This window comes from Corvus hawaiiensis, chromosome 26, assembly GCF_020740725.1.
Source record: "Corvus hawaiiensis isolate bCorHaw1 chromosome 26, bCorHaw1.pri.cur, whole genome shotgun sequence".
In the NCBI taxonomy this organism is placed as follows: domain Eukaryota; kingdom Metazoa; phylum Chordata; class Aves; order Passeriformes; family Corvidae; genus Corvus; species Corvus hawaiiensis.
The window spans coordinates 739,288-767,242 of NC_063238.1; the positions used below are offsets into that span (position 1 = coordinate 739,288).

General features: G+C 39.2%; 1 protein-coding gene across 2 annotated transcripts in view; it reads right to left on the reverse strand.

Annotated features, from left to right (window-relative positions):
- Nucleotides 1–27,523, reverse strand: part of LOC125317301 (ras-related protein Rab-10-like) — a 32,788-nt gene extending 5,265 nt beyond the window's left edge. The window contains exons 1-5 of one of the 2 annotated variants that reach the window (XM_048287059.1): nucleotides 27,341–27,523; nucleotides 21,226–21,286; nucleotides 17,893–18,031; nucleotides 9,650–9,739; nucleotides 4,313–4,414 (exon numbers count right to left, since the gene is read on the reverse strand). In XM_048287059.1, the coding sequence (XP_048143016.1) occupies nucleotides 4,313–4,414; nucleotides 9,650–9,739; nucleotides 17,893–18,031; nucleotides 21,226–21,286; nucleotides 27,341–27,500 (552 nt within the window). In that variant the 5' untranslated portion in view covers nucleotides 27,501–27,523. The remainder of the gene's footprint in view (nucleotides 1–4,312; nucleotides 4,415–9,649; nucleotides 9,740–17,892; nucleotides 18,032–21,225; nucleotides 21,287–27,340) is intronic. The other variant, XM_048287060.1, reaches the window with a different exon arrangement.
- Nucleotides 27,524–27,955: the final 432 nt, after the last annotated feature.

The following is a 27,955-nucleotide window of genomic DNA, read 5'->3' on the forward strand; positions in this document are numbered from 1 at the left end:
AAAAATTAAATAAGATAGTGTAGTTAAATTATGCCTTACACTGCACCAGCACTGAGTGAGTTGGTAGCATTTATCCTCTTTGCTTTAATCTCTGTACCTCGGCTCCCACATGTGCAATGTTGAATATGCTACTTGATGTTCCTAAGAACGTTGAGGAGATAAAATCTAAAATGGATCTAAAGTACAGCAGTACAAGCATTATGAAAAACCTCTTGAAGGAATTAATATTCTGTGGTCAGTACAAGATAAATAAAGGGCAAATAAAGCCTGGGGCTCCATGCATGACTGAGGATAATAAAGAAACACTGAGTATGCACTGCTGGAGACACAGGGATCTTTTAGACAAACTAACAATTCCATGAACCTCAGCAATAATGAAATCCGACTTCCTATGGATTTGGGTCTTGAAGTGAATTAAATTTGATATCTGTGATGCAAACTCCAGCTGGAGTGGCTGGTTGAAGCATTTTTCAGTCTCTCTATGTAGTGGTCTCTATTTAATATTCTATGAACTAATCCTGGAGACTTTCCTTCTGCAGAGTACTCTGCCTCTCACCTTATTTTCAAGGAACTACTCAGGAACTTAAATATATTTTAGTCTGATCTGTCAAAATTGTTTAAAATCAGCTAACAAGTTCCAAAGGTACTTTAAGAGCAAAGGAATAGGAAACACAGTATAATCTCAAAAATCTTGTTGCCACAGGAAAGAAATGTAAAGAAATGAAGGAAGGGCAAAATTGAGGCCTGCTACTTCTGAATGTTCGTCTCGAATGACATCCAGCTGTTAAACATTAAATGTTACTCTCAACAGCACAGGGCAAGGTCTTAAATGGATTTTCACTGTTCTCTACTCAGCAGATATATGTTTATTTAATATGATTAAAATAATCTTAGTAGTCAATCACTCTTGGGAGGTAGGAAGAACGTAAGTTTTGGTTAGTTTTATTGCAGTTTTCAGAAAAAGGTGATAACTTCATTATCTTTTTTTCCCCCTTTTTTTTAAATGGAGTTTCTTTCCTGATTCTAGTTTAGAAAAATACCAACAATCACACACACAAGGACATATAAAAATGCTTGTAATATTTTTTTAAAAACCTGCTTGAGAACACTACTGCTTGTCAGGCATGAAACCAAAGAACATAGAAGAGCAAATGCTAACTGTATTCTGGGTGGTATTTTTTTGGTTTTGATTGTTTTTAGAAGACTGACTCACAAGTACAAATAGTTCACTGGAAACCAGAAGCATTGTCAAAGAACAGCTGTCATCTATTAATGAACAGGTTTAGGCATATCTGAGATTCATAAGAATTGTGAATAAATAAAATACTGTTATTTATCAACATGTCTAAGCAAACTCCTGGAATAATCTGTGTCATTAACATTTATTTCCACAGCAGCCTTTCAAATACAATCAGATCAGTTACTATTGCCTTTCCCCAAAAATTTGTCAGTCAGAGGAAGTTAAAACTCAAGTACTGCATTCAGTTATTATTAACTGATTGGTTTGGAAATTGGGAGTTCTCAGAAATATGGCATGACTCCTTAGCTGTCACCAATGTAAGCTGTCAAAAAAACATCTGATGGTTTTAATGAGACTGCCCATGTAAATTAGAGCTGCAGAACCGAGACCCAGCATAGAATGGCTGGGATGGAAAGTATCTGAAAGGTCAAGCAGCACTTTAGCTATCCAGATCACTGGGACACAGAAGTCTTCTCTCTCCCTTAAGCCCACTACAAGAAAAACTTCAAAAGAAGAGATGGGATGATGAGCACAAAATAGTGACAATACACTCAAACACCTGCCCTTTTTTTTGTGTTGTTTAAATGTCCGAAACTTTTTAATTTTTTTTTTCCACAATCCTCCACTGAACCACAACCTGTTCTAAATTTCAAAAGAATCAAGAAGCTTAGTACTTCTTTATGAGCTCTATAACTCTGGACACCAATCTTCCCCATCTATAGGAGTGTTTTGGGTAGATTAAGTTACTAAGGAAATGTCCACAGTAGACGGCAAGCAAGAGTGTATATAAAAAGTCCTAGACTTCCTTGGATTAATACAGTCTACTGCAATGCATCTGAGAATGGTCTACTGCCTGCCAGCCTGCCCTGCCTATTTATCTTACCTCTGAGTAAGCTTCACGCACTTCCCAAAAGCATGGCCATAATAGACTGTTCTAGGGAGTTCCTTTCTTCTGTGGGACTGGGAAAGCACTGACATGCTTCCACTGAAGCATCTCATCAGTCTGGGACAGGTGGTCCTATTGCAGAGGGAAGGGAGGCCCGATATCCCCAGACATAGGTGCCTTAGGCCAAAACACTGAGCAAAGCTGTATCTCCTTTTTACAATCAGCAAATACATATTTCACCACTACCAAATGGATGTACGACTGAAATGATCTCAGACTGGCATCTATCATGTCATTTTTCACAGCTACTAGTCACACTTGCTACTGCATTTTCCCTTCTCCAAAATTTCATCAGTTAGAGGAAGTTAAAATTCAAGTACTACATTCAGATTTCACAGTTTTGTGAACAGGCAAATTATTTTGTCGAACCTGAAAACCATGATGAAACTGTAAGGTAGATTTTTTTTTTTCCACCGCAAACTCTTTGTTATCAGGCCAGTGGTATAACCAACTGGGCTAAAGGGGTTCTTGTTTAAATCAACAATGCATTTTACTAAAAATGGCAAATTATACACCAAAGTAATGGTACATGATGCCTCATCAGGATTCCAAATATTTTTAGCTAAGGTGAAACGTTACTACAGACAAATATGACAAATCCTCATGGGCACGTTTTCCAAACACACATACATGCAGAGCATACAACTGTTCAAAGCAGTTCTAATTAAAACCAATCAGCAGTACAACATGTTGAACGTGGTCTGAATTTTTTTGCCATGTCCACACTACAAAACCCATGAATTTTCATAAAGGTGAGTAGGAATACTGAAGTTTCACTTACAGTAAAATAAGTGTAGGCAATCTTAATGTGAAAAATACCCAAACATCATTTCTGCATGTGCAGAGAATTCTCTTAGATATCATCCAAATACACTCTGCAGAAATGCTCACTTCTCACATTTGTCTTTGCAGCAGTTACGATCACAGATATTGTTTTGTAGTTTTCATGTTTCATACTAACAATATATTCTCTATTTACAGTAGACAATGTCTTTTTCATTTACAACAAAATCAGTTATCTTACTTGAGACTTTTTTCCAACAAGCTCAGTAACTCAAGGGCTTGCCATTATTCTCCTGTTCTAAACAGTATTTGACTGTTCAGTTGCTGTGCTTCATTTTCATGTTAAAGTAACCAAAAGATTTTTCTGCCTTTTTTTTGCTTCCCCAAAATAACCAGCTACAGCTTGTGTTACTATGTAGTATGACAGGACCCCGATTTAGAAGCAGTCCAACCCTGAACTATTATTCTGACCAACCCCTATGGCTACTTAATCAAAACACTGTTATTTGTGACTTTGTCAGTAATTTTGCTCATTCATCTTTATTATGACTTCAAGAGTATTTGGAGTGGAAGGTTAGTTTTGTATACCTAATACTGGTGATGAATGGCAGTGATAATGCACTGCATGAAGAACATCTATTAATGTCTAAAATAATATTCTACTGTCTAAAAATAAGTTGCAATGCAAAACATTTTCAGAGCTAATGAACAATAATTCAGTCCTACAAAAGAATTGCAACTCTGAGGAGTAAGGACCTTTAAGCCAACACACTCAAGTTGGAGATGCTGACTCTGACAGCTACAATATTGATTCTACCACTAATTAACTCAAATCTAGGCCCTGATAACTTCAAAAGCACTAGTGTAAATCAGCCAAACAAACAGCTATGAACCTTGGATAAAACATTTTATTGCTGAACATAAAAGCTCCACTGATTCTACCATCATACAGCATCTTCACTGCGTGCACGCTCTACAGAAACCTAGAGGAAAAAGGAATCTCCTTGGCACAGAAGTGGAACTACTCTGGAGCTGTTAACCACGCTCTTAAAGAAAAGCATGGGAAATAAAGCCACAAATGCAGCCTTCCTGAATTTTCACTTTCTCTCTGAACTGTATTGTACTTGCTTGCCTCTTCTGTTTTTCTCTTCTCCCACGATTCTTCTCTCCCACGTTTCTCCTCTGTATGCCTGCAGCTACAGGATCCCCCCAAAACATTAACTCTGTAATGCAAAACCAGCACTGGCTGTGCTTTGCTAAAACTATTCTGTAGTTACAACCTTGTTTACCCAATCTGTCAAGAAAAATTTCCCATTTTCTTTCTACTTAGAAAAGAAGCCTACCTTTTCCAGGATTTCCTTAGTCAAGACTGAGAATGCGTGCTCAATATTTACATTTTCTTTAGCACTGGTCTCAAAAAATGGCATTCCATATTCCCAAGCAAGCTGAAAAACAAATGTAGGAAATGGGATGAACATTCTTTAGGAAAAAAATCAGTTCCTTATGCTAGTAGCAAGAGATATGGAGGTGTTCTGACTGCTTCTAACACACTATTAAAAACACTAATTAAATACATGACTGCTCAGTAAAGTACTCTATATTCATCCTCAGTCTACAAATTTCAGGTAACTCTTAAACCATTCTTCCTAAATTTTTGCATTTTCAAAACAGCTTTTTAAACCTTTCTTTACTTGTAAATAACAAGAATAAACTCCAGTGGGTCTGTTCTCAGTGTTGTGATTTATTTGGAAAATGAACTGTCTCCTAAGCAATTATTTAGAGGAATAAACACTAAAATAAGAGGAATAAACACAAAAAACACTAATGGAGTGCCTGCAGATAAAAATATGACAAAAACTGTTGAAAAAAATTGGAATGATGAAATAGAAAAAAAATATGCTCCTTTATGCTAGACAGAGAGAAACACAGAGGTAACAGGCAAGCAAAGAAAACATATGCATGCAAAAATATATTATGGTAAAAGGCAAAGAAGAAAATACTTACAAGGGCAGCATAGACTTTACAATGGTTGGGTTTATTTAATTTACTCCTGTTGTCTCATTTCCAGTGTATTTCAATTAGAAATAGCTTTGAATTATGTTGGCATGAAGAACAGAACCCTAACACAACGAAACTAATGTTTTTTTAAGGTCCTAAATTTTTCTACTTTATACAGTTAAATACATGGAGAAGAAGAAAAAAAACCAATTGCATCGTCTCACATGGGAGGGGCCAAGGTGGGAACAAATATGCCAAAAAACCCATACTGGGAGAGTCTATTCTCATTGCAATTATTCCCATTGCAATGGATCTCTTCTTAGAATACATCTGGAGAAGATAATCCCAGGCAAAGAAAATACCCCACTGCTTATAATGTATAGAAAATCCTATAATTACTGACCACTTAATGATTTATTTGGAAGGCTCTCCATTAGGATAAAAAGTCTAATGTTGGTAACTTCTGTTTGCTTTCAACGAGGTCTAGAAGTAACTAATCAACATTTGACAAAAATTCCAAAATCAGGCATGAAGATGCAGATACAATAATCAGACTTCAAAGTTTTAGTCAAAATGTAATAAAGATTAAAGGTAAAAAAAAGTAAGCAAAATGGTTTCCTTTCCAAAATGCTACAAGCAAATGTAATTCTGAAAATAAAGATGAGATCTAACTGATTCTTTAGACAGAGACCACTTCATAAGGGATTCTGAAACTCAGTGGACTGCTGTGAACTGTTTTTGGTACTGCAGCAACTTGTTACAGAAAGTCGAGATCATTTGACTATTGCCAGTACAAAACAATGACGCATAATGGGTCCTAAAGAAAAATACAAGCAATAAAAAAATACTGGGCTAATAAAGTAGAGAAAACTGGTTTGCTGATTATAAAGAACACAGAAACTACTATGAAATAGCCCTTTTCCTTCCTTGTATCATGTAACAGGTTCCTAGAGGTTACCTATGCACAAACTCTGATGAACACAAACCAACCCCTTTAATCATGGAATCACAAAAATTTTGAAAGATAACCCCACTTGAAATGAGGCTACTGCCCACACAAGACTAGGTCAGCTGGGGCTTTGTCTACAAAAGTCTTGAAATCCACCAATGATGGAGATTCTGTAGTCTTTATGGGACCCTCCTCCATGGCTACATCACCCTTCTAGAGCAAATAGTTCTCCTCAACTCCAACATGAACCTCCCAAGCCAGGACTTGTGTCTGCTGCCCCTTGGTTTATTGTCTGTCTCTACTGAGAAGAGTCTATTTCTGTCATTCCTCTAGTGCCACTTCAGTTGCTGTAGACCAGTAACTGCTCCTCAGCCTGCTCTTTACCCAGCTCCCTCTCCTCATGGAATACTGGTACTAGACCCCAATCACCTTTGTACCTGTCTGCTGGACCAGCTGCAGTTTCTCAACACCCTTCTTCACAGCGAAGAGCCAAAGCTGGATACAATGTTCCATGTGGCCCTGCCAGCACTAGGTAAGGGGGTAATAATCTCCCTAGATCTACATCCATTACCCTTCTAACATAGCCCAGCACCTTTTAAGCCTTTGCTGACTTATATTCAAGCTGGTGTTAATTTTAACTCATGAGTCTTTCGTAGCAGGGCAGTGACTCGTGACTTGGATTATTCCATCACAGGTGCAAATCTTTGCGCTTCATGAACTTCACGATGTTTCTGCTGGCCCAGTTCCCAAGTTTATCAAGGTCCCACAGAATTGGTGTTCTCCCGTGTGGTGTGCCAGTCACACCCCTTAATCTCATGTCACATGCAAATCTCCCTCTATCATCAGCCAGATCACCAATGAAGATGTCGAACAATGTGACTGAGGCAAGGCTGACTGGCTCCCTGAACCTTCTTCCTTGCCTTTTAAAAAGATACAAATCATGCTGGCATCTTTCTAGTCAAAAGAGATCTCTCCCAACCACCATGATTTTTCAGAGTTGACTGACAGCGGCTCAAATCACAATGATCAGCTCTTTCAGCACAACTGGGTGAACTTCATCATGTCTATGGGCACATCCAAATTTCCTAAGCAATTTCTAATCCAAAGCTTTCCTGCTGCTGGTTGACCTGCTCCTTACAAAACCATGACAGTACCTGCAGAGGCCTGGGAGCAAGTTCTATTTGTGAAGATCAAAGAAAAGAAAAACCAAATCAAATCAAACAAAGAAAACTTGACTACTTGAGCCTTCTCTGTATCATGTTACTACATTGCCTACTACATCTATTAATGCACCCTCATTTTCTCTATATGTGCACAATATTGACTGAAGAAAATTAATGTATGCATTTTTTCGTTTTACCCTGCATACTGCTAAATTCTGTGGCAAGCAACTCCTCCAAAAATGTAGCTCAATGGAAAAACCCCCACTAGTCCAGTGGCACAGCACTCAAAAGTATGAACACGTATTTGGCTACTCCCTCTCCTAAAGACAATAGACAGGCATATTCAAAGAACTATTTCATTTTCCTTTGGGAGCATCTTGAATAGATCCATGAATAAAATACCTAAATCCATCTACAAACCTGTGGGAATTATGTTACTGGGAAATGATATTTTATAATATCTTTGATAACAGTTCAGAGAATTTGTGTGAAGTAAGATCGTATCTTACATACAACAATAAAATAAGTAATGCTAATACTACTTCCTAGCAAAGTGCTGGTATGATTTCTTAGTGTTGAATCAGAGAGATATGTCTGAAATATTCCTAAACTGTGCAGAGTTTTATTACATGTGAAAAATCAGCTTTGAAACTATAAATCAGCTTCAGTTATGAGGACAGCAAAAGCAAAAAAAAAAAGGAAGAAAATTTTACTTGGCTTTTTCTGTTAGAAAGATTTCATAGGAGAAAACCAGCCACATTCTACCAAGTCATATAACCTTCAACATTTTTATCTTTCAATGAAAAAGATAATGATATTGGGGAGTGAACAGAGGAGCCCAAGAAGGTTGAGTTAAAACTTTAGTCAAAGTGAGTAAAAAGCAATTAATGCAAGAAAATTAATTTTCATAGTGTTAAAATTAAATATCTCAATTTTGGAGTGATCAAAATTACATAAGTTTGTACAACATGAATTATTACATTATTTTGTACAAAAAGAAACAACAAAAAAATTTCTCAGCATTAAATTGAAATGAAATTATATACGACAACCACTCAGTTACAACAGATTTTTACAGAAATGCCAATACAGATGATGAGATTCCCAGGGAATCTAGGGTTCCTCTGTGCAAGAAACTGAAGAGAATAATACTTAAAGCTCATACTATCAGGGTAATACAAAATATGTAGCTATGAGTTATTATTTGTCAAAGTCAGAATCAAACTGTTCTCCCCTCTTAATATGGATACTTTCTTCTTTAGAATGAGAGGACAATTACTGTCTCTCTGCTAATGGAATCTTCCTCCAGCACACTCAGTCAGATCCTTCAGCACTTGTAAATCACATTAAAAGAAGAAATAGGATAATACAAGAGTTGCCTTGCCTCAAAACACAGGGGAAGTCTAGAAAGCAGACTAACTGGGGAGGAGGTAATGATTTGTTTCTGAAAAAAAAGTGCTACATTAAGAGGACTTTTGGGTGCATGGTTAAGAACCCAGAAGTCAGAAAATGTCATGGTTAACACCCTATGCAAAACCCTACTACTGCCCTCTTGTGCACATGCATCCAGTGACTCTCTAAGTTTCTGACAGTGCTTTCTTTGTGTGAGAATACAACATGAGTTTTTCAGCAACCTAATTCCTTGTACATAGATATGGTACATTAACACTGAAAACATCTTGCCTATGAACTATGAACTTTCAGGAGTGTAATGCTGTCCAAAAGGTGGTGTTATTTTTTTAAAGTTCCCTAATCTGGGATTATATAATTGGCAAGAAGCTGTGTTTTTCTTTAAACATGAGACATCCTGCCTGACTCACCATGCCTGAAAGCATAGCAGGAGGGCTAATTCCAAGTTTCAGAGAACAGATGCATACAGTTTGCAGTAGCAAAAGTTATTGGTATATAGGACATGCTCTCCTGCATATTTAGTTATTATACCATTTCTTCTGTCATAGCATGACTTCTGAATTTCCTCACTGGCTCTCAGTGAGAGACATTTGCCATTCCCTTTAGAACAGCACTCCCCACTTAGCAAGTTCTTCCCCTACTCATGGTCAGCAGCTATAAACTCTGCTGTAGTCTCACCTACACATCAGATATGCAGTTATGGGGAGCTGGATGTTCAGTATCTGTCCAGTGTTATTTAAAGCTATCCACAGACAAGGCAGATCACTTTGCACAGGCTGCCAGAATAGTTCTTTATAGTCAGACTATAGCAAAAATACCACTGATGGGTGGTATCAGAAAAATTATGCAGAATGTATTACATTTTAATATTCCACATTACAACAGTACTCTGAAAATGAAGACTCTGTATAAGATTTCTACTGTAGCACCTAAAACTTTTAAAGTGCATTTTAACCTTTAGAAGAAAAATCAGTATTCTAAAGAGATCAGCTAGGAATTACTTAATGTATTTCCAACACTCCAGAACTCTACAACTGCTCTTCTAGAGCAAGTCCTAATAGAACTTTTGGAATTCAGGAGCTTTTTACCATTTTCAGTTTAACAGCTCACAGTCACACACTAAGAAACTCAGGAGGACCCAAAGAAAGTACCAAAGATACCTTTTCTCCTTTCTGTTTTGGAACTACCCGTTCTGACTCCTTATCACACTTGTTGCCCAACAGTATTACGTCCACTTCATCACCTGCTTTCTAAAAGAGAACCAGCATTAATAAGTGTCAAGTAAGAAAAAAGCAAACAACAAAAGCCCTTCATCTTCAGCTCACACTAACCTTCAGCACTCCATTTCCTTGAAAGTAAAGGCTAAATTCTGTTGTGACCTTCATATGTGCAAATATTTTCCACCAGTTACTGGGATTTGGAGGAAAACAGCAAGATTGCAGAGAGCAGAAAAAAGCTACTTAGAAGTGCCACGTGTAATTTCCGACCTCTTTCGTAAGATATAAAGTATATGGTGCATGGGCACCATCTTCTGATGAATGCTCCATCTTGAGGCTTTAAAGTGACTGGAAATACCCTGAATTCACAGACACTGCCCTCCTTAAAGTAATAGATTCATGGATTGGCATATGACTCTGGTCTACATCCAGCACTCACAAGTAAAAGGGAAGGAATTTGCTGCACCTGAAAGAGCACCTCTCTGTGCTTGAATTTGCACAGAGACAGTAAAATTACTTTCAAAGTGTTCAAACTCAACATAAAAGTCTGATTATTCCAAGACACTAGGAAGAAGGCAATAGATTTTTAATGAAGTAAAATTTAAAAACCTCATTGATTCCAAAAGGAAGAAAAATCTACCTTTTTGACCTTGTCTCCATCTCTATTCCTCTAATCCACTCACATGCATGATGACTGTGAAATGCACTGGGGTTTTTTTTTACATCAGTGTTATTTTAAGATAAGTCATTGTAACTATATGTGACTGGAATAATGACAAGGAAAGGGAATAGCACTGCAACAGCATGTGGAATTTGAAAACTGACATTCCTGATGAAAATCAGAATATTTAAAACCCCTTTTGGTGCTTAAATGAAGGACACTTAAGGGTCTTGATCTACAAACAACAGAAGCTAACGTAATCTGATGCCATGGCTTTTATTCTGGAGGTACATGCTCCCACAGCTTCCCTGATGACTCAAAACGCCTGGTCTCAGGCTGCAGATCTCTCTACAGGGACTTTGATGAAATCTCTGATCTCTGTCAAATCCTTAACTTTTGTAACTTTGCCGTAAGACAAAATCCGTCACAACCATACAGAGAAAAACCTCTATCCATTAAAGGATGAAAGAACACTATTTTTAGTCTCTTTCTACTTTTACAACAACTTGAAGACTTCATCAGTAGGCACAATTTAATATTAACGAACACTATTTCTTTTTTTTAATCCATTCTCCTCTTAGAGTCACTTGGACTTATTCCATACCTACAGTTTATGTTCAAGAAAATGTAGTATTAAAATGAAGCAAACCTCCTAAGAGTACAAAGTACAGGGCTAAAATAATGAATTCCTCTAACCTGGATTAATAGACCAAAATGTTGGCTGTTTCAGAATGCACTGAAACTTCACTCATTAAGATCAGTGGCTCTCCTACATAAAATCACATACATCAGTCCCAAAATAGGGTAAATAGACAATTAAATCTCATTATATAATCAACTTTTAATTTGAAAGAAGACTGAAGGTTGATGACGGTTTTAAGAGTGACATTTAACTTCACTCTGAAGTTAAAAGTTGAGAGGGAAATATTTGCATACTGCATATACAAACCCACTGAATTCATTCTGTAACTTAATTTCTGTATAAACAGCACAAATTTTTGCAGTAGGAATGTTCTTTCTAAACAGCTTCAAACAATAACAAAATTTAAATGAGGTTTGAGGTACTAAGCCTTTCAGTGAGTATTTATCAGTACTACCAGTCACAAAGTATTTATTTCTGCAAATGATTACTATTTCTACATTAATATAATGCATTAATGTAGTCTCACTTTGTCTGGATCCTCCACCAAAGCACTTACAGTTCTCCTTTTTTACAGATGGTATCTTGCAGCTTCTTTCATTTAGAAAAATGAAGATTGTAAGTCAAAATGATGTCCATTTTAATTTCTGAAAATTTATTTGTATGAAGTCTTAAAAAGTTAAGTCAATACAACTAGGCAGAATTTTGACCGTGTGCTCAGCTGGCATCAAACCTGCACGGGTACACTGATTTGACCCGGCCAAAAATGTGGCTTTTCAGTGCTTCCAAAAGCTCGCTGTGTATTTTCATACTCAGTTATTTATAGCTCAGGAATAAGCTTTCCAAATGCAAAATCTATAGCTAAAAAGATGATGGTTATTTTACTGTTGTTATAATCCTATTATGCAAGTCAGCACTGAGTAAGCTCATGGACTCAGGAAACATTTTTCCCCCATGTTATGGAGAAGTACTATTAAAAATTTCATCAGTTCCATCAAAGCAAAAATAATTTTTTCTTTCCAGATGAAGTTTTGCTCTGGTATCTACAAAAATGCCAATTTTTGGACCACTCTCTCAGTTTTTCTTTGGGTTTTAACATTTCAAAGTTCACATTTTACTGAAGCTTAAAATAAATATAATCTGAACCTGGAGAATACCTACACTATTTTATTTTGAAAAGGAAAACATTATCACCGTATTTCTCTGTAAAAATTGGAGCAGAGAGATTTACTGAGACTGACCAAGTTTTCTCAAGTGTTTGGCACAGCTTGGAGCCACCAGGTTTTGGCAGAAGCGTTTTTCTTCCACCAGGTTCCCAGGCAGCTGGATCTGGCAGCAGCAGGAGCCAGGCTGCTCTGAGCAGTGGCCACGGGAGGGAGCAGCAGCAGAGCCTCAAACTCAGCAGTGCCACGTCCTGGACTCGGAACACTGGACACTCACATCACAGTACCACAGTCTCTGTAGCACATCACTGACAGGGGCCACCCACCCGTGCCCTTCATCCCACTGCTTAATGTCCACCCAGCCAGGGAAATACACAACCTGGCTATGAGGCTATTAACAGAAATCAAAAATGCAAAAGCAAGAATATCTTGCTCATCCCCTTTGTATGTAATTTTTTGGGGATTTGGGTGGGTTTTTTTCTAATGTTAGGTCTTTTTTTTTCTGCAGTTTTAATTTTCCAGAAGTGCTGTGAATTTATGTGAGTATGAAAAGTAGCAGACACCTTTTCTATAAGAAAACTACACCATATCTGTACTTACAGGTTATTGGAAGAAACAATGCCTTCACTTCTTAAATAGTGAGCACAGACCTACCACGAATGACCTCAGCCTCCCCTGCAGCAAACCGACCATGATGATTATGAGCTCACCCAGACCTTGTATAAAGCTATCTATCCAGAGATATATTTTCCAGAACACCACCTTGTCCCTTCACCACACCTCCAGGTTGTAGTTGTGAAGGGCTGCACGATTTTGATACTCCTTAATTACAGTTTGAAAAGGCAACAAAAGTTTGTTTGTAGGTCCGAACAGTCAAACTGAGAACGCATACCTGAGAAACACCCTATGGGAATACTTAAATAGTGTGTATTTAAGGAAGAAATGTAGCATTAATATAGTTTTTCACATTTGAAGAAGATGTACATGGTCAAACATCAAAATGATAGCAGAGCTGGAGAAGGCCATAAAACTGGGAAGCTACTTCTTCTTACTCACTGGACAATGACACAAGGAACTTACCCTTTGGAATATTGAAGAACAATTTGTTGAGAACAGATTGTCCTCAAAGCCTCTTTGAAAGCATCCCATGGGCAGTGTTCATATTAGGATTGCTGTACATGACTGTCCACAAATTTTTCTAAGTGCCACCTTATGACCTCAGTTACAAATGCCTGGTTTCCAGGACTTCAGTGGAAATAAATGACTGATAAAATTTATTTGTCTATTAGCAAATTTAGAAGGCAGTAGATACAAACCTATTCATCCCCAAACCAACCTAGGACTACAGATAAACCAATTTAATAAAATGACAAGAACAAGAATTTTAAGTTCTAATCAGAGCTGTAATGACAAACCTATCTACGAACTGGGACAATTTGATCTTTTGACATCAACCTTTCCCATCTGAGCAAGAAAAACTCAGAAGAGTTTCAAGTCAAACTAATTTACATTTGTGAAGCAGTTTCTTATGCTGCTTTTATTTAAGTATGATGCAGAAACACTTAAAGACAGTCCAGTCTCCCAAACACACCAGAAGAACCAAATCAAAAAAGAGCATTATGTAGAAATGGCAGCAACTCAACAATCCATACAGTTCATGTCCTGGCTGAGGGGTCACTTCTTCAGGGAGGACAAATAGAAGATTAATGTACTTCAACAACACTAAACTGTAAACTTCAACAACACTTCAACAACACTACTGTCACCAAGACTTGCACAAGTAAAGAAAATTATCTTCTCCACGCAGAAAATTCTGAGATGGCAGAAAACTTCTAGCACAGAGAGAATTGTTAGGACCTGGTAACGCCACCTGCATGGCCACACCAGGAGACTAGCACTATTAAAACCAGTTTAATAGTTTACTTCCAAGGTATTTGGAAGTAAACAAGGACCTACCATCTATCTCAACAACTTCTGGAGACCCAGATGCCATGTGTGAAAAATGGAGTGATTTAGGTTGGCAAGGACTTCTGGAAGACAGCTGGTCTAATCCCTGCTCAAAGGTGGCCCAACTTCAAAATCTGGTCAGGCTGCTCAAGGCGCTGTTGAATGGACTTTTAGGTGTCTCCTTGAAGTCATCCTCTCTGGGCACCTATTTGAGCATTTGAACACTCTATTGTGAGGAACTTTTTGCGAATGTTAGTTGGAATCTTGTTCAAAACATCCTGGAAATAGCTGCTTTCTGCAAATGGATTTGTTACACAGCTGCTTGTATTTAATTTTCAAAGGCCAAACAGCATCAGCCTTTCAGAACAGGTGCATGCAGTAGCTAAAAGCCATGTCAGCAGACAAGAGGAACACTTTAATAAATTGAACATAACCTGCAATCCTACAAATAAAGAATGGTTTCAGGTTCTAAAGTTATCTTCCTGCAATTATCATGCTCCTAATGAATGCATTACAAATCCAATATCCCTATACTGGACTTGACAACAATGCCCTCAGATATTAATCTGTGAGTGAGTATATTTTTCTAGCAAGCTTTTGAAAAGTACAGTCATGTTCCTTAATCTCCTCTAGTTCTGAATTCAAATTTTACAGCAATACAGATATGGCAGCATATTTGTGTCTTGAACTTCCTTGGACAATAATTAATTTTTAATAATGAAGCTGCTGTATTCCACACTTAAAATAACTGAAATATAATGAGACATTACTGGTAATCTGATTGTAATTGCACTGACTGGCCAGTTTTTATAAAATCAATGGGAGTTTTTAAGCATGCTAAATTGCTTGGATTGTTATTTTCAACTGTTGCAAAAATGGCTTAGCACACTGAACAGACTTCTAAAAAACTTTCTGTTTAAAATATTTATGTGCAAAGAACCAAAAAATGAGAGCATAATGTAATAACTGAATTGCCTCAAAATTTCTGTTTGATTGGTTCATGTGCAAGCTTTACATTACCTATTAGTCTGGTATTTAGTGAAACCTGTATTCTCTCTGCTTCCCTTTTAAAAACTTATTTATTTTTTCTCCACTTGCATATTTTAAATGGTGCTGTAGCAACAGTCACTTTTATTCTGGGCATTTTTGGGGAATTAAATACTGGTTTGCATTCACAGACCAAAGCAAATGCAAGGAATGTCACCGACCTCCAGGAAGTAATTAATTTTCATGAAATGCCCTGTGTTTTGTTATTGCTTAAAAACATTTCTTTTGCAATGAATGGCCCCATATATTTTCACCAAGACACTTCAGAAATTGATATCCCACTAGGACTAAATTAAATTTTTTATTACTATCTAGCTCTATTACAACACTAATTGCTAGTTTTGAGATTGGTACAATCAATCATGCAATTTACATTCCTAGAAATTGTTTTAGATTATTTTTCCATTTTTTAAACTTTAACAAAGTACCTTCAAGGGTTAATAGTCTAAGTATTAACAGCTTGAGTACATTTACAAGAAAGCTTTTAAATATCACAAACGGAGAGCAGGTTTGTGCAGGTGTTATTTCCTGATTGACTAAAGCACATCTTAGCCTGTGTGGTGGCCATAGGAGCTAGTCCCATCCTTCCCTCCACCCTAGCCATTACAGCCCTGACACCTTCTTGGTGTTTATGGTTGTGCATTGTAGCCCACTGAATCAATCACCCCGTTGATCTAATTAAAGACAACAGGACAAAACAACCCCTTTGGAGCCAGTGTGAAGACAGACCAGTATTTTATGTCAAAATTTAGATAGATAGATAGATAGATATAAATGGATATACGCAGATAATTTACATTTTCAGTTTCAGGTAACAGTAAACCTGCTATCATACTGTTTGCTGAGCTAAATCTTTGTTAACCATGAAATTGTACAACCAGTGGCATATCCAGCTGTGACTTTTGTGTGGCCAACAGAAGAAGGGCGCATGCTTTGCTTAACAAAATAATAAAACAGATGTGTTAGCTTAAAGTGTGTGCATACAAGCCAGTAAGAATATTGTGTCATGGAATCTCCTTTGTAACATGTTAACTGCAGTTAGGCTCTGTTGCCACTAAGACTTCTAAGACAACTCTAAGGTCAAGAGTAATGATGTACGAGGTCACCAGAGTAATGGTTTTAATAGTGAGATAATGTGAATGTAATGTTTTACCAATGATATAAGATATCCCATGTAGCTATTATTGAATATATGATCACGTGTAGTTCATTAATTCAGCTGTATACTGAAGCTGTGAAGAGAGAAAATAATGCATTCGATGGTTTTATTTCAAGCCCCCTTCCCCAAGATGGACTCTCCTATCCATCATGTCATATCCCCACCAAATCATAAGAGTATTAAAAAACCTGCTTGAAAGTTTACTTGATTTTAATCAACAAAGAGCACTACCTTGCTTGTGTTCCTACACTAACTTCCACAAGCATGCTAACTACAAGCTGCTGTGCTACTGCTGAGGAGCAATCTCACTGCTCCCCCAGCCTCCTGAGGAGGGAAAGTAGAGAGAACGGTACTGATCTCTTTTCCCTGGTATCGAGAGACAGGACACGTGGGAGTGGCTCAAAGCTGTGCCACGGAGATTCAGATTGGACATTGGGAAGCATTTCTTTACTGAGCGGGTGGTCAAACACTGCAACAGGCTTCCTAGGGAGATGGTCAGTTCCCCAAGCCAAATTAAGAGGTATCTGGACAATGCTCTTAATAACATAATTTAACTTTTGGTCAGCGCTTAAGTGGTTGGGCAGCTGGACTAGATTATCACTGAAGGTCCCTTACAGCTGAACTATTCCATTCTAAAACTGCCTTGCCTCTGTCTAATTGAGAAGACATCAAGAGAGACCCAGCAAAAAGACTTGGAATATAGGATTACACGCAGCTGAATGATCTCATGTCTAAGGGCTTGCCCACTCCTCCCTCCCTTCACATTGTTCCCACACATTCTTCTTCTGGCCTTCCTACTCCTACCAATTTACCTTGCTCCAACTCCAGTAAGGGTCAGACCTTCTATGGGCCTCTTAAACTCACTGATGGAGCAGAAAAACCACCCAACTTCTTTAGCTGTGTTAGTTCTCTACCACATTAGGAAGTCAGAGTGAACGACAGAGGGCTCTGACAAGCTCCAGTGGGAACACATACCCCGTCTGGCAGCCATGTGCTGTTGAATCACTTCCTATGTCACATGAAAGCACGTATTTCTGGCTGCAGCACCACGAGCAGCTGAGCTAACCAAACAACTTCCCATCCCACTTCCTCCCTCTTGAAACCATTCTCTCAAGGACTATCCAGCAAGGACAAAGATGGTATTTAATCCCTTTGATCTTGGGATGAGGTAACTACACTGAAGTAATGAAATTAGCAAAGGGAAATCACTGGCTATGATACGGAATTTTGATATGGAATCTAATTAAAATCCGAGGATGAGCTCATGGAGATTCATCTATGCATAGCCACAGCAGTGACAAGAGCACCATAACTCAGCATGCACAAAGCTGGACTGGAAGCTGTGTTTTAGAAGTACTTCAGAAAACATTCCTCCATCACCATGGGCTTGTCTACATATACACCATGTTCCAGTTTCAGATGACAGTAATTCTACTATCATACTGTGTGCTGAGTTAAATGCAAGAAATTCTGGTTAGAAACATACAGGAACAAGAACACATCTCATGCATTTAAAATGACACATTAACTACCTCCACTAAGAGATCAACCACTGACAGATATATTTACCTCATATATGTCGTTCATCCAGACTGTTATACTTTGAAAACTCTTCAGATTTGTGATGTCATATACGAGAACAAAGCCTTGTGCACCACGGAAATAGCTGGTACTAAGTGTATGGAATCGTTCCTGGCCAGCAGTATCCCTGAAAGAAATTGTAACAAATCACACACACACAACCAAGCAAACAAAAAAGAGATGATCAAACTGCAGAATCGCCAAGAAAGATTATTTCACTTTAAGGAGTATTGTCCAAATTTTAAATTATGTACTCTTAACATGAAAGGAACAAAAAAAAATAGGGATGAGAGAAAATCTGGATGCCAGATACAGCAGTAAAAGAAATACACTGGAAATCTATTCTGACTAATTCAGCCCTACTAGGGAAGCTAAGCCAGTGGCTGAAAACAGAGAGTAATGTCAAGCCCACCATTCCTTTTTTATATAAACAACTCAGGTGATTAAAAAAATCAGATGTCAGATGACATCCCCATATTCCGACAACCCCTTTGTAAACTGTGACACAAACAGCAACCTGGTTTAGGTGGAAGACAGGTTTTGGGAAAAAGCCATAAAATACAGACACAGAGATTCCTACACACAATGCCAAAACTTTAGGAAACAAACACAAATGGGATCCCTCAATCTGCCTCAGGAGACGTTGGCTACAAAGTACCACACCTGAAACGTTTCTACACTAACACACCAAGCAAGAAGAACAAATGAGATAAGCTCCAAGCTTTGGCCTAGTCCCAGAGACTTGACATCATTTGTGTAAGTGAAACCTGATGGGAAATAAGATAAATAAGGAAGGTGCACGCCCAGTGGAAGCAAAGTCAGATGACATGGGAAGAATACAGAGATGCTGTTTGCCACTGTAGGGAGAAAATCTGTCTGGCCAAAGCTACACTGGAGTTGAAGTTGCCAGAAACCTGGGAGACAGTAAAAAGTTTTTTCCAATATATGAATGGCAAAAGGCAGTGTAGAAATAACATCAGCCTGTTACAGGATGAGGATGGTCACCTCACCAACAGGGACACGGACAAGGCAGAGGTGTTTAACAAATTCTTTGCCTCTGTCTTCAACATGGATGACAGACCAAGGGGTTCTCAGTGCCCTGAGCTGGAGGATCATGGCTGTGAGAATGATCAACTCCCAGTTGACCCTGAAATTGTGTGGGATCTGCTTCTCCAGCTGGATTCCTACAAATCTATGAGGACTAATGGGATTGATCTGAGGATTCTCAAAAAGGTGGCTGATGTCATTGCAAAGCCTTGCTCTGCTTTTGAGTAGTCTTGGGAGTCCTGAGAGGTCTCAGCTGAGTGGAAGCTGGGTAAAGTTGTCACAGTTTTCAGGAAGGGCAAGACCCTGCAAACTACAGGCCTATCAGTCTCACTTCAGTGCCCAGTAAAATAATGAAAAATATTATTCTGGGAGATAGTGAAAAACACCTGGAGGACAACACACTCATCGGTCACAGCCGGCACAACTTCATGAGGGCAAAGTCCTACTTGTTGAACATGATTTCCTTCTATAACATGGTAATCCATCTAGTTGATCTAGGAAAGCCAATAGATATGATCTCGTTGAACTTCAGCAAAGCTTTTGATATTGTCTCTCACAGTACCTTCCAGATCAAATGTCCAGCACACAGCTGGATAACCATGGTGAGTGATGGGTGAGCAACTGGCTCACAGGTCAGGCACAAAGGGTTACATCAGCAGTGAATGGGGTGACATCAGGCTGGCATCCAGTCACTAATGGGGTTCTACAGGGCTCCATCCTCAGCCCAGCTCTCTTCAACATCTTCATTATCCACCTGGATGCAGGACTTGAAGTGATAATAAGTAAGTTTGCCAAAGATACTAAATTGGGTGGAGCTGCTGACTCCCTCCAGAGCAGACAGGCCCTGCAGAGAGCGTTCCACAAATCAGAGGACTGGGCTGTCACCAACTGCGTGAAGTTTAACAAGGGCAAGTGCTGGATTCTGCACCTGGGACAGGGCAGTCCTGGTTGTGTGTACAGACTGGGGAATGAGATGTTGGAAAGCAGGGCTGCAGAAAGGGACCTGGGGGTCCTGGCCACTGGCAAGTTGAACATGAGTCAGCCGTGCCCTGGCAGCCAGGAGGGCCAGCCCTGTCCTGGGGGGCATCAGACACAGCATCGGCAGCCGGGCAAGGGAGGGGATTGTCCTGCTCTGCTCTGCACTGGGGCAGCCTCACCTCGAGTGCTGGGGGCAGGTCTGGATGCCACAGTATAAATAAGACATTAAGCTCTTAGAGATCCTCCAAAGGAGGCCCATGAGAACAGGGGAAGCCATACAAGGAGTGGCTGAGGTCACTTGGTTTGTTCAGCCTGGAGAAGAGGAGACTGAAGGGAGACCTTTTTGCAGTCTACAACTTCCTCAGAAGGGGAATCAGAGGGACAGACACTAATCTCTTCACTCTCAAGAACAGTGATAGGACTTGAGGACATGGCCTGAAGCTGAGTCGGGGGCAGGTAGGTTGGATATTAGGAAAAGGTTCTTCACCCAGAGGGTGTTTGGGCACTGGAACAGGCTCCCCAGGGAAGTGGTCACAGCACCAAGCCTGACAGAGTTCAAGAAGCGTTTGGATAATGTTCTCAGGTACATGGTGTCATTCTTGGTGTCCTGTGCAAGGCCAGAAGTCAGACTCAATGATCCTGATGGGTCCTTCCAACTCAGCACATTCTATGATTCTATGAATTACGCCTTAAGAAAGCTGGAAACAACCCTGTAATACTTTTGTGTTAAAGCCTGAGATGGAATAACTGCAGATCCAACACCGGTCAGATAATTCATGTACAGATTTACTCCTTGAGAAGTGAAATAGTGGTAAATAGAGATAATCTTCTGTATTAGATGTCTGGAGAGCCAGATGTCAGAAGCCCTACATACCCTTTAGAAAAACTAAACCAAACCAAAAAATAGTGTACATTCCCAAAGATTCATCTTACCAAAAGTCATTTCTCCTGGTGACCCTTTTGAACATACATTTGATGGGTAATGAAATGTAACATCTTCTTGCTTCGTCACTTTCCTCCATGTTCCTATATAATTAAATATACTTCATATGGATCATAGATCTGCATTTGTTTGTATGCTGCAAGTTTTATTGTTAAAGCAACCCAGTGAGAATCCTCTTTTTAACTTACATTAGTTACTGAAAAAAATGTACTCTCCTAGGCTAAATTCAAATTTTAAAATGACCTAGTAGGAGCACCTGCGCACTATGAAGACACACAATTAAAAGTAGATGAGATTTTTCATGTCATAATGCAATTTAGTTGGCTTTCTTTGTGATACTAATTAAAACTTACCATATTTGAAGCTTCACTCTTGTATCATTAAACATTACTGGCTTTACTTTAAAATCAATGCCTAGAAGAAAAAAGGAAAACCTGTAACATTTCTCATAATAACATGGATTCCCTTTGAAGATTGTTTCTCAGCTCTAGTATCATGCAATTTCAAACAGAAAGTGAAAAGGAACAATACCATAGAAAGAATAACTAGCCAACCATATACATTCAAAATGGAAGATGCAAAAGGAAATTACTCAGTGCTGAAAGCAACTATGCGCCAATACATTGCACAAATACAATACAAAGCAATGCCAGTACCAAGCAAAGAAGGGGCAGGTCGAAGCAAAGGTGCAGATACTTGAACCTACAAGTAAGCATTACCATGGATCAGCAAGAGATGTGACAGCAGTTTCACGGCATGTGCACAATAGTACATTGTGCAAATATAGTAGGGATTTTCAAGACCATGGCAGATATTATTGGGAAAGTACAAATGCTTACAAAGCTGTCACATGTGCAACACAATTTTTCTGTCCTTATTTCCAAATCCCTAAAGAAAATATCCAGGGTTACATGAGCCCAAGTAGGAATTGGCTGTACTCATTAAATGCAAAGATCAACATACGTGGGATTTAATTCAAAATGAAGAGGGCTGGCTCTACAGCCTAAATCAGATCCAGAAAGTCAATGCTAAAAGCAAGTATTAACACTTAAAATCAGTGCACAATGTTGTCTCTACATATCCTACAGATCTTTCCTCAAAGATTTTTTTTAATGATTTATAGTGTTTTCCTTTATTAAATCATCAAATTAGTACTTCAAATGTGCTGTATGATACCTAGATTTATGAGCTGTTGAAATTCCAGTTTTAAAATTATAATCTGCCAGCTATCAGCTGCTATCTTAGGAGTGACATATTTTCACATAGTAAACCAGTTTCCCCTATTGCTTCATTGCTGAAGTTTGAAATACCGTTTGATAATTTCTCTGATTGCTTTTTTCCCCCCACTGAAAAACAATTAGGCTCTTCCTGTCAATTATAGTAAGTGAAGTTAAAGTAATGTGACAGCTGATGATACTATTTGGTCAAAATTCCATAAGAGCAAACTACAGCTACTTAAAATGACAGTGCCTTTTCCCTAGTAGTGTCATTTGAAATAACCAGACAGATTGAAAAATCACAAAAAATTTAAGTTAATACCACTGTTTGGATTTCTGTAAGAACGTGCCAAATTACTTTATCAAAGGAAAGCACCCATGGCAGCAAACCAAAAATGCAACAGAGGAAATGCTCCCTTCCTTTGTACTCACAGATGTATTGTGCACCAAATTTTAACAAGTACACGCTCACATGCATGCACTCACATGCACTTTCAATACTATTAACATTTTTTGTGTGTATGTGGTAAGGGAGTTGAGGTGGATTTTAAAAATTATTATGATAACCATGTCCTTCACTTGATGAATTTTCATTGAAGCTTCAATGAAAAGGAAAGATGAAATAATGTAATTGGTATCTGTAATTAATATTACACAAAGCTTCCTTGATGGAATTAATAATGTCAGAAGGAAATGTAATTTAAGTAAAATTTGCTCATGTAAGGTGAAATTCCAATGCAATGGAAAACATTTGTTCCTGAAATTCACATAGTTTTGTTTAATTATCTGTATCATTTTCTACAATTGATGTTGGAGCAGTTGAGAAGGACAGAGTATACACCGGGAGGCTGGAACATCACTTCCATATGGTGCATTAGGAACACAGCGAAAAAATTATGTTCCAGACAGGGATTCCCAGAACTACAGGAAAAAGTTCTTAGTTGACATACCTTTTAATAATAAATTGCTATAAGCTCTTTTTAAAAAAAATTATTTGTAAAAAGGGAAGCAGAGTGCTGAATCAGACTAAAACTTAATCTAAATTAAAATCAGGCATATTGACTTCTTAAGTCAACTTCAAAATTTATTGACCTAAAAGGTCAATGAATGTTAGTGAAAAAAAGAAGTCAATATGTTCTGCATGCATGAATTGTTCATGTCTTTATATGAAATTTCCAGCAAACTTAGCAAATTGGAAAGACAGAAAAGAAAAATGAGATACACAATGCCAAAGACAGCTCACAGATTTCAGATACTTTTAGTCCTACCTGGTATACAACATGATCAACATAACAAAGCAAGCATTGATTACAGCTCTTGAGATAAATGTTATTGGAATGCAACAGCATGTACTTGCTTCTTTTAAGCTGTCAAATAAAACCAAGAAGGGGGATGCTGAGTGCAAGTTCCAATTCTGGTTGTTATTTCTGACTTTTACAGCCATGAAATTAATTTCTTTTCTTTATATTACAAAGAATAAATAATGCCCATATTAGGACTGAGGCACCTTAAAGACAGTTAGGTCTAAAAAGCATAAAAATACTCAGCCACGGGGTAATTCAGCTTTGAAATGGCCCTCTCTTCCCTCCCTTTGGCCCTCTGCAGAAGTCCTCTTCAAAGAGGCCTTTTGCAGCTGGCCTGGAAAATTACAGCACACTTTTCACCCAGAGCTGGTGGGTTCCTGATAGAAAATGCTCAAAAGCATATGTCTATCAGGAGCAAATGCAAGTTTGTGTAGCTTAGCAGGATGCAAGTGTGAAAGCATGGACAGAGGGTGGTGAATGCCCCGTGCAGGTTCTACCCAGCCCACTGCCCGTCATACAGCATCTTCAACTCCAGAAACAGGGAAGCAGTTCCTATCAGCTCCTGTGCCAAACTGGGCAAGAGCCCAGTGCCATGTTGTGGGTTGAGTTTCCACTGTTACTCCTACCCATACACAACCCCTTCTAGTTGTTGGTGCATTACTTTCATCATTGAATCAACAGATTCTTTTCTGAACATGTCAAGAAATGTCTGAAGCAGAGCGGTATCTGAGCAGTCACAGGTACTGATAATTCCTGGTTTGCTAGGGATGTTTATTAGGAAAGTAAGAGTGACATGAAAACCCAGTTTTGTTTAAAAGAATTAGTTAAGAGGTGGGTTGCTACTGGTGTTGTTAACACAGGGCACACTTGCCTTCAATATGGTTCATTTTTGTTGGTTACTTCATTCCCTTCTAAAGTAAATCTCAGGGAATCTACACAGGCTTTTTAATCCTAATGTTGAAGTTGTACCACTTTCAACTATGACAGATTTGGGAGGACTCACAGCTCTTTAGAAATGTTTCTCACAGAAAACACATGTGCTACGGGACCACAGCCACCATAATACAGCAAAATAACCTCACAGCCTGTGAGATCACAATTCTGTTCACTGGTATACAAGGGGGGTTTTTTGTTCATAAACCTTCTCTATGACCTTATATGCAATGTCATTGTTTAAACAAAAACATTTATTCTTTACAGTATATTCATAATACAATGCATCCACCTTATGATGTGTATAGGTTTAATTAGAAAACTATAACTGCTTATAACTTATCCAAAAGGAGGAAGGGCACTTAGCCTTGAGTATTTAACTGCTGCATTAAAAGCTTTCAATGAAAATTTAGTGTGGATGTATTTTCTGCATTTTCTCACAAAATACGTAATTTTAGAAAAGATCACTACTCCTGGAGCCTACTACAAAATGCTTGTTCAGTTTTTTTCCCCTGCAATAACACTAGGATATTTCCTAGTAACAAAAGTCTGTGATTCATGATGACATAGCAATGAGACTTTCAACAACCTTGTAACTTCTGTGCCCATGACCCTTTGCCATCAAGGAAGGTGATGGCACATGATTTCCCTGAGTCAGGGAACTCAGGAAGTTGCAAGACTGCACCGCCAGGATAATCTTCCCTCCACTCAAATCACCATTTCAACTGGACAGGCAAGGTGAAAAATAACCTAACAGCACATGAGCATTTAATAGGCTGTACAACAGGAAGGTTTCATTTGACTGAGCTTGTATGAAACAGACATCCAGATAAAAACAGTTACTTGTTCTGATCGTGTCAGTTATCTGTTTGGCGGTGTCAATGAGGGAGAAGACATCACAAACACAGAACACTATATTGTGTCTCCTTTCTTTACACCACTAGGAGCCACAGCCTCCAGAGCACCCTCTCCATTGCAGCTATCTCCATGAAGAAGGAATCTTCCACTTCCAACATTACTCTTTTGGAAGACACCACTCATAATCCCACCTGTTTTCAAAGTCTAATACACGTGGTAAAATGGAATTGAATGGAACACAGTATTTCAGAAATAACTTTAAAAACACATTCAGGTAACAAATACCATGTTTGGATTATTTCTTTACATTTCAGATAAATATTTTTTTAAAAAGTTTTTAAATATCTCAATAATAGGTGTCACCAATAAAAATAAACGGATTAATCTTAGTCCATAAACTGCCATAAAAACTCTATTATCTTCACTATTCCTTGAAATAGTTCAAGTCACAACTTGGGAAATATATTCTTAATATCATCACCATATAAAAGTTTTTTGAGTCTGCAGTGGTCTGAATCAGGAGTAAAATAAATTATGTCTCAAAATAATAACTTCATGGTCAGGAATCTCAATGTAAAGCACATCAACAAAGCTGTTGTTTATTTTTATAGCCATTCTTTGGGCTTTCTTGCTAAGCCTGGCAACAAGTTGCCTATTATTAGGATCAGTTTCCTGACTTTACTGTTAGTTGTGCTCTTCCCTCTTCGTCTGTGCTGGTTTCAGAAACTGCTTTGCAAGAAAGGGCAAGAAAAAAAAAGTAGTTAAAGTTCAGCCATTCTTATGTGGACAGGTCAAGTCATCTCAAGTACATTAAGTATTCCCTGGACCAACTACTGCCACAGCTACTGTCTGGTATTTAATTCTGTTATGCCAACTCCTCCCACACTGAAAGATGTGTAAAAGGACCATGCATATTCCAAATGCAGGAATACACAATTTCCTGACATAATTTAGTTTTCTCTTTAAAATAAAATAAAATAAAATAAAATAAAATAAAATAAAATAAAATATTCTAAAACTCTAAAATATTCACAAACTCGAAAAAATTTAAATTTCCGAATGAAAATTTGTAAAAATCTCCACAGCAAAATCTCCAAAAGCACCGCACTCACATAATATATTTTCATGCCAGAGACAAGGTTTTCAGCATGTGGACAGTCACCCTGCCACTCCCCGTGGCACTGCGCTCCTGCAGCGCCAAGGCAGTGGGGAGTTCCCCACCACCCCACATCTGCAGCGTGTGCTGCCAGCGCAGAACTGCACGGTCTGGCAGGGTTAATTATTTCCATCATAGCAACAGCTCTGCTTTAATTGTCATGCACATCACTAACTACAGTAGAAGATACCTTTATACCATTAAAATGATAAAGTTTAAGCCCTTTCTAGCCTGAAATATTGATGAACTGGGCATTTTACTGACATCTGACAACTCCTTGAGGTTGGTACCTGAAAGGAGGCTGTAGCCAGGTGGGGATCGGTCTCTTCTCCCAAGTGACACACACAAGTGACAGGACAAGAAGAACGAGAAGGTTTAGGCTGGACATTACAAAGAATTTCTTCCCAGAAAGGGTTATTAGACATTGGCATGGGCTGCCCAAGGAGGCGGTGGAGTCACCCTGGAGGCGTTTAAGACTGGACACGGCACTTAGTGCATGGTCTGTCTGACATGGCCGTGTTTGGTCACAGGCTGGACTCGATGATCTCAGAGGTCATTTCCAACCTAGCTGATCTGGGATTCTGTATTGTTTTATCTGCACCTGCAGTGATGTATGGCAGCAGGGCCTCAGTAGGCAATAAGAAACAGTGAGAAACAAGTCTTCACAAGCTTACAACAGGAGTAGGTTCCCAATGCCCAGACGAACAGCAAGGACAGTGTAACAAGCCAGCACTTTGCAGAGGCTCCGGAGCCAGTGTGACATGTGTCCTGACACTCCGGCAGAGGTTTAAACTGCTGGACGCGGCTGCACACACGCTCAGCTCAGCGCAGGGAGGTCTGACATGGCCAGACCGGCGCTGTCAGCGCGGCACTGCCGGGCTGGGCGATGTCAGACCTCCCTGCACTGAGCTGAGCGTGTGTGAGCCGCGGGCACCGGGGAGCGGAGGGAGAGGAGCGGCAGCCAGGCGGGCGGAGGCGCACGGAGCCGGCGGGCACTCACCGATCGTGGCCATGTAGGAGGTGGCGGGAGAGCCGGCGGGCTCCGTGTACCTGCGCACGATGGAGGTCTTTCCCACGCAGGACTCTCCGGCCATCACGATTTTCACCAGCAGCGGCCGCGGCTCCGCCGCGCCGCCCAGCCCCGCTCCCAGCCCCGCCATGGCGGGCGCCGAGTGGCGGCCGGGCCGGGCCGAGCCGCGCCGGGGCGGGGCGGGAGCGGGCCCGGAGCTTCCTCAGCGCCGCGCCAGCCAGTGCCCGGAGCCGGCGTTATGAAATTATGCAAAGATACACGTGTTTTTTCAAGAAGTTTCATCACCGGGGAGAAAGCGGGGAACTTTTACAACCCCCATGACTCTCCCTCCGTGAAGTACAGAAATAAACAGTCTGGTTTCACATTGCTTCCTAGCGTTAAGTCAGAGGCAGAGGAAACAGGTTTTAAGAATTTCCTCTTTTAATTTGTTGTTATCTGACAGTCAAAGTGACCTGTAACACACACACACACAAAAGCCCCCCTAAACAACAACAACAAAATATCTGCAGTTTAGGCTTAATATATGTCTGGGTGGTTTTACCCACATTGTCCAAATTATAAGGCCCATAGCCATTTGCCAGTGTG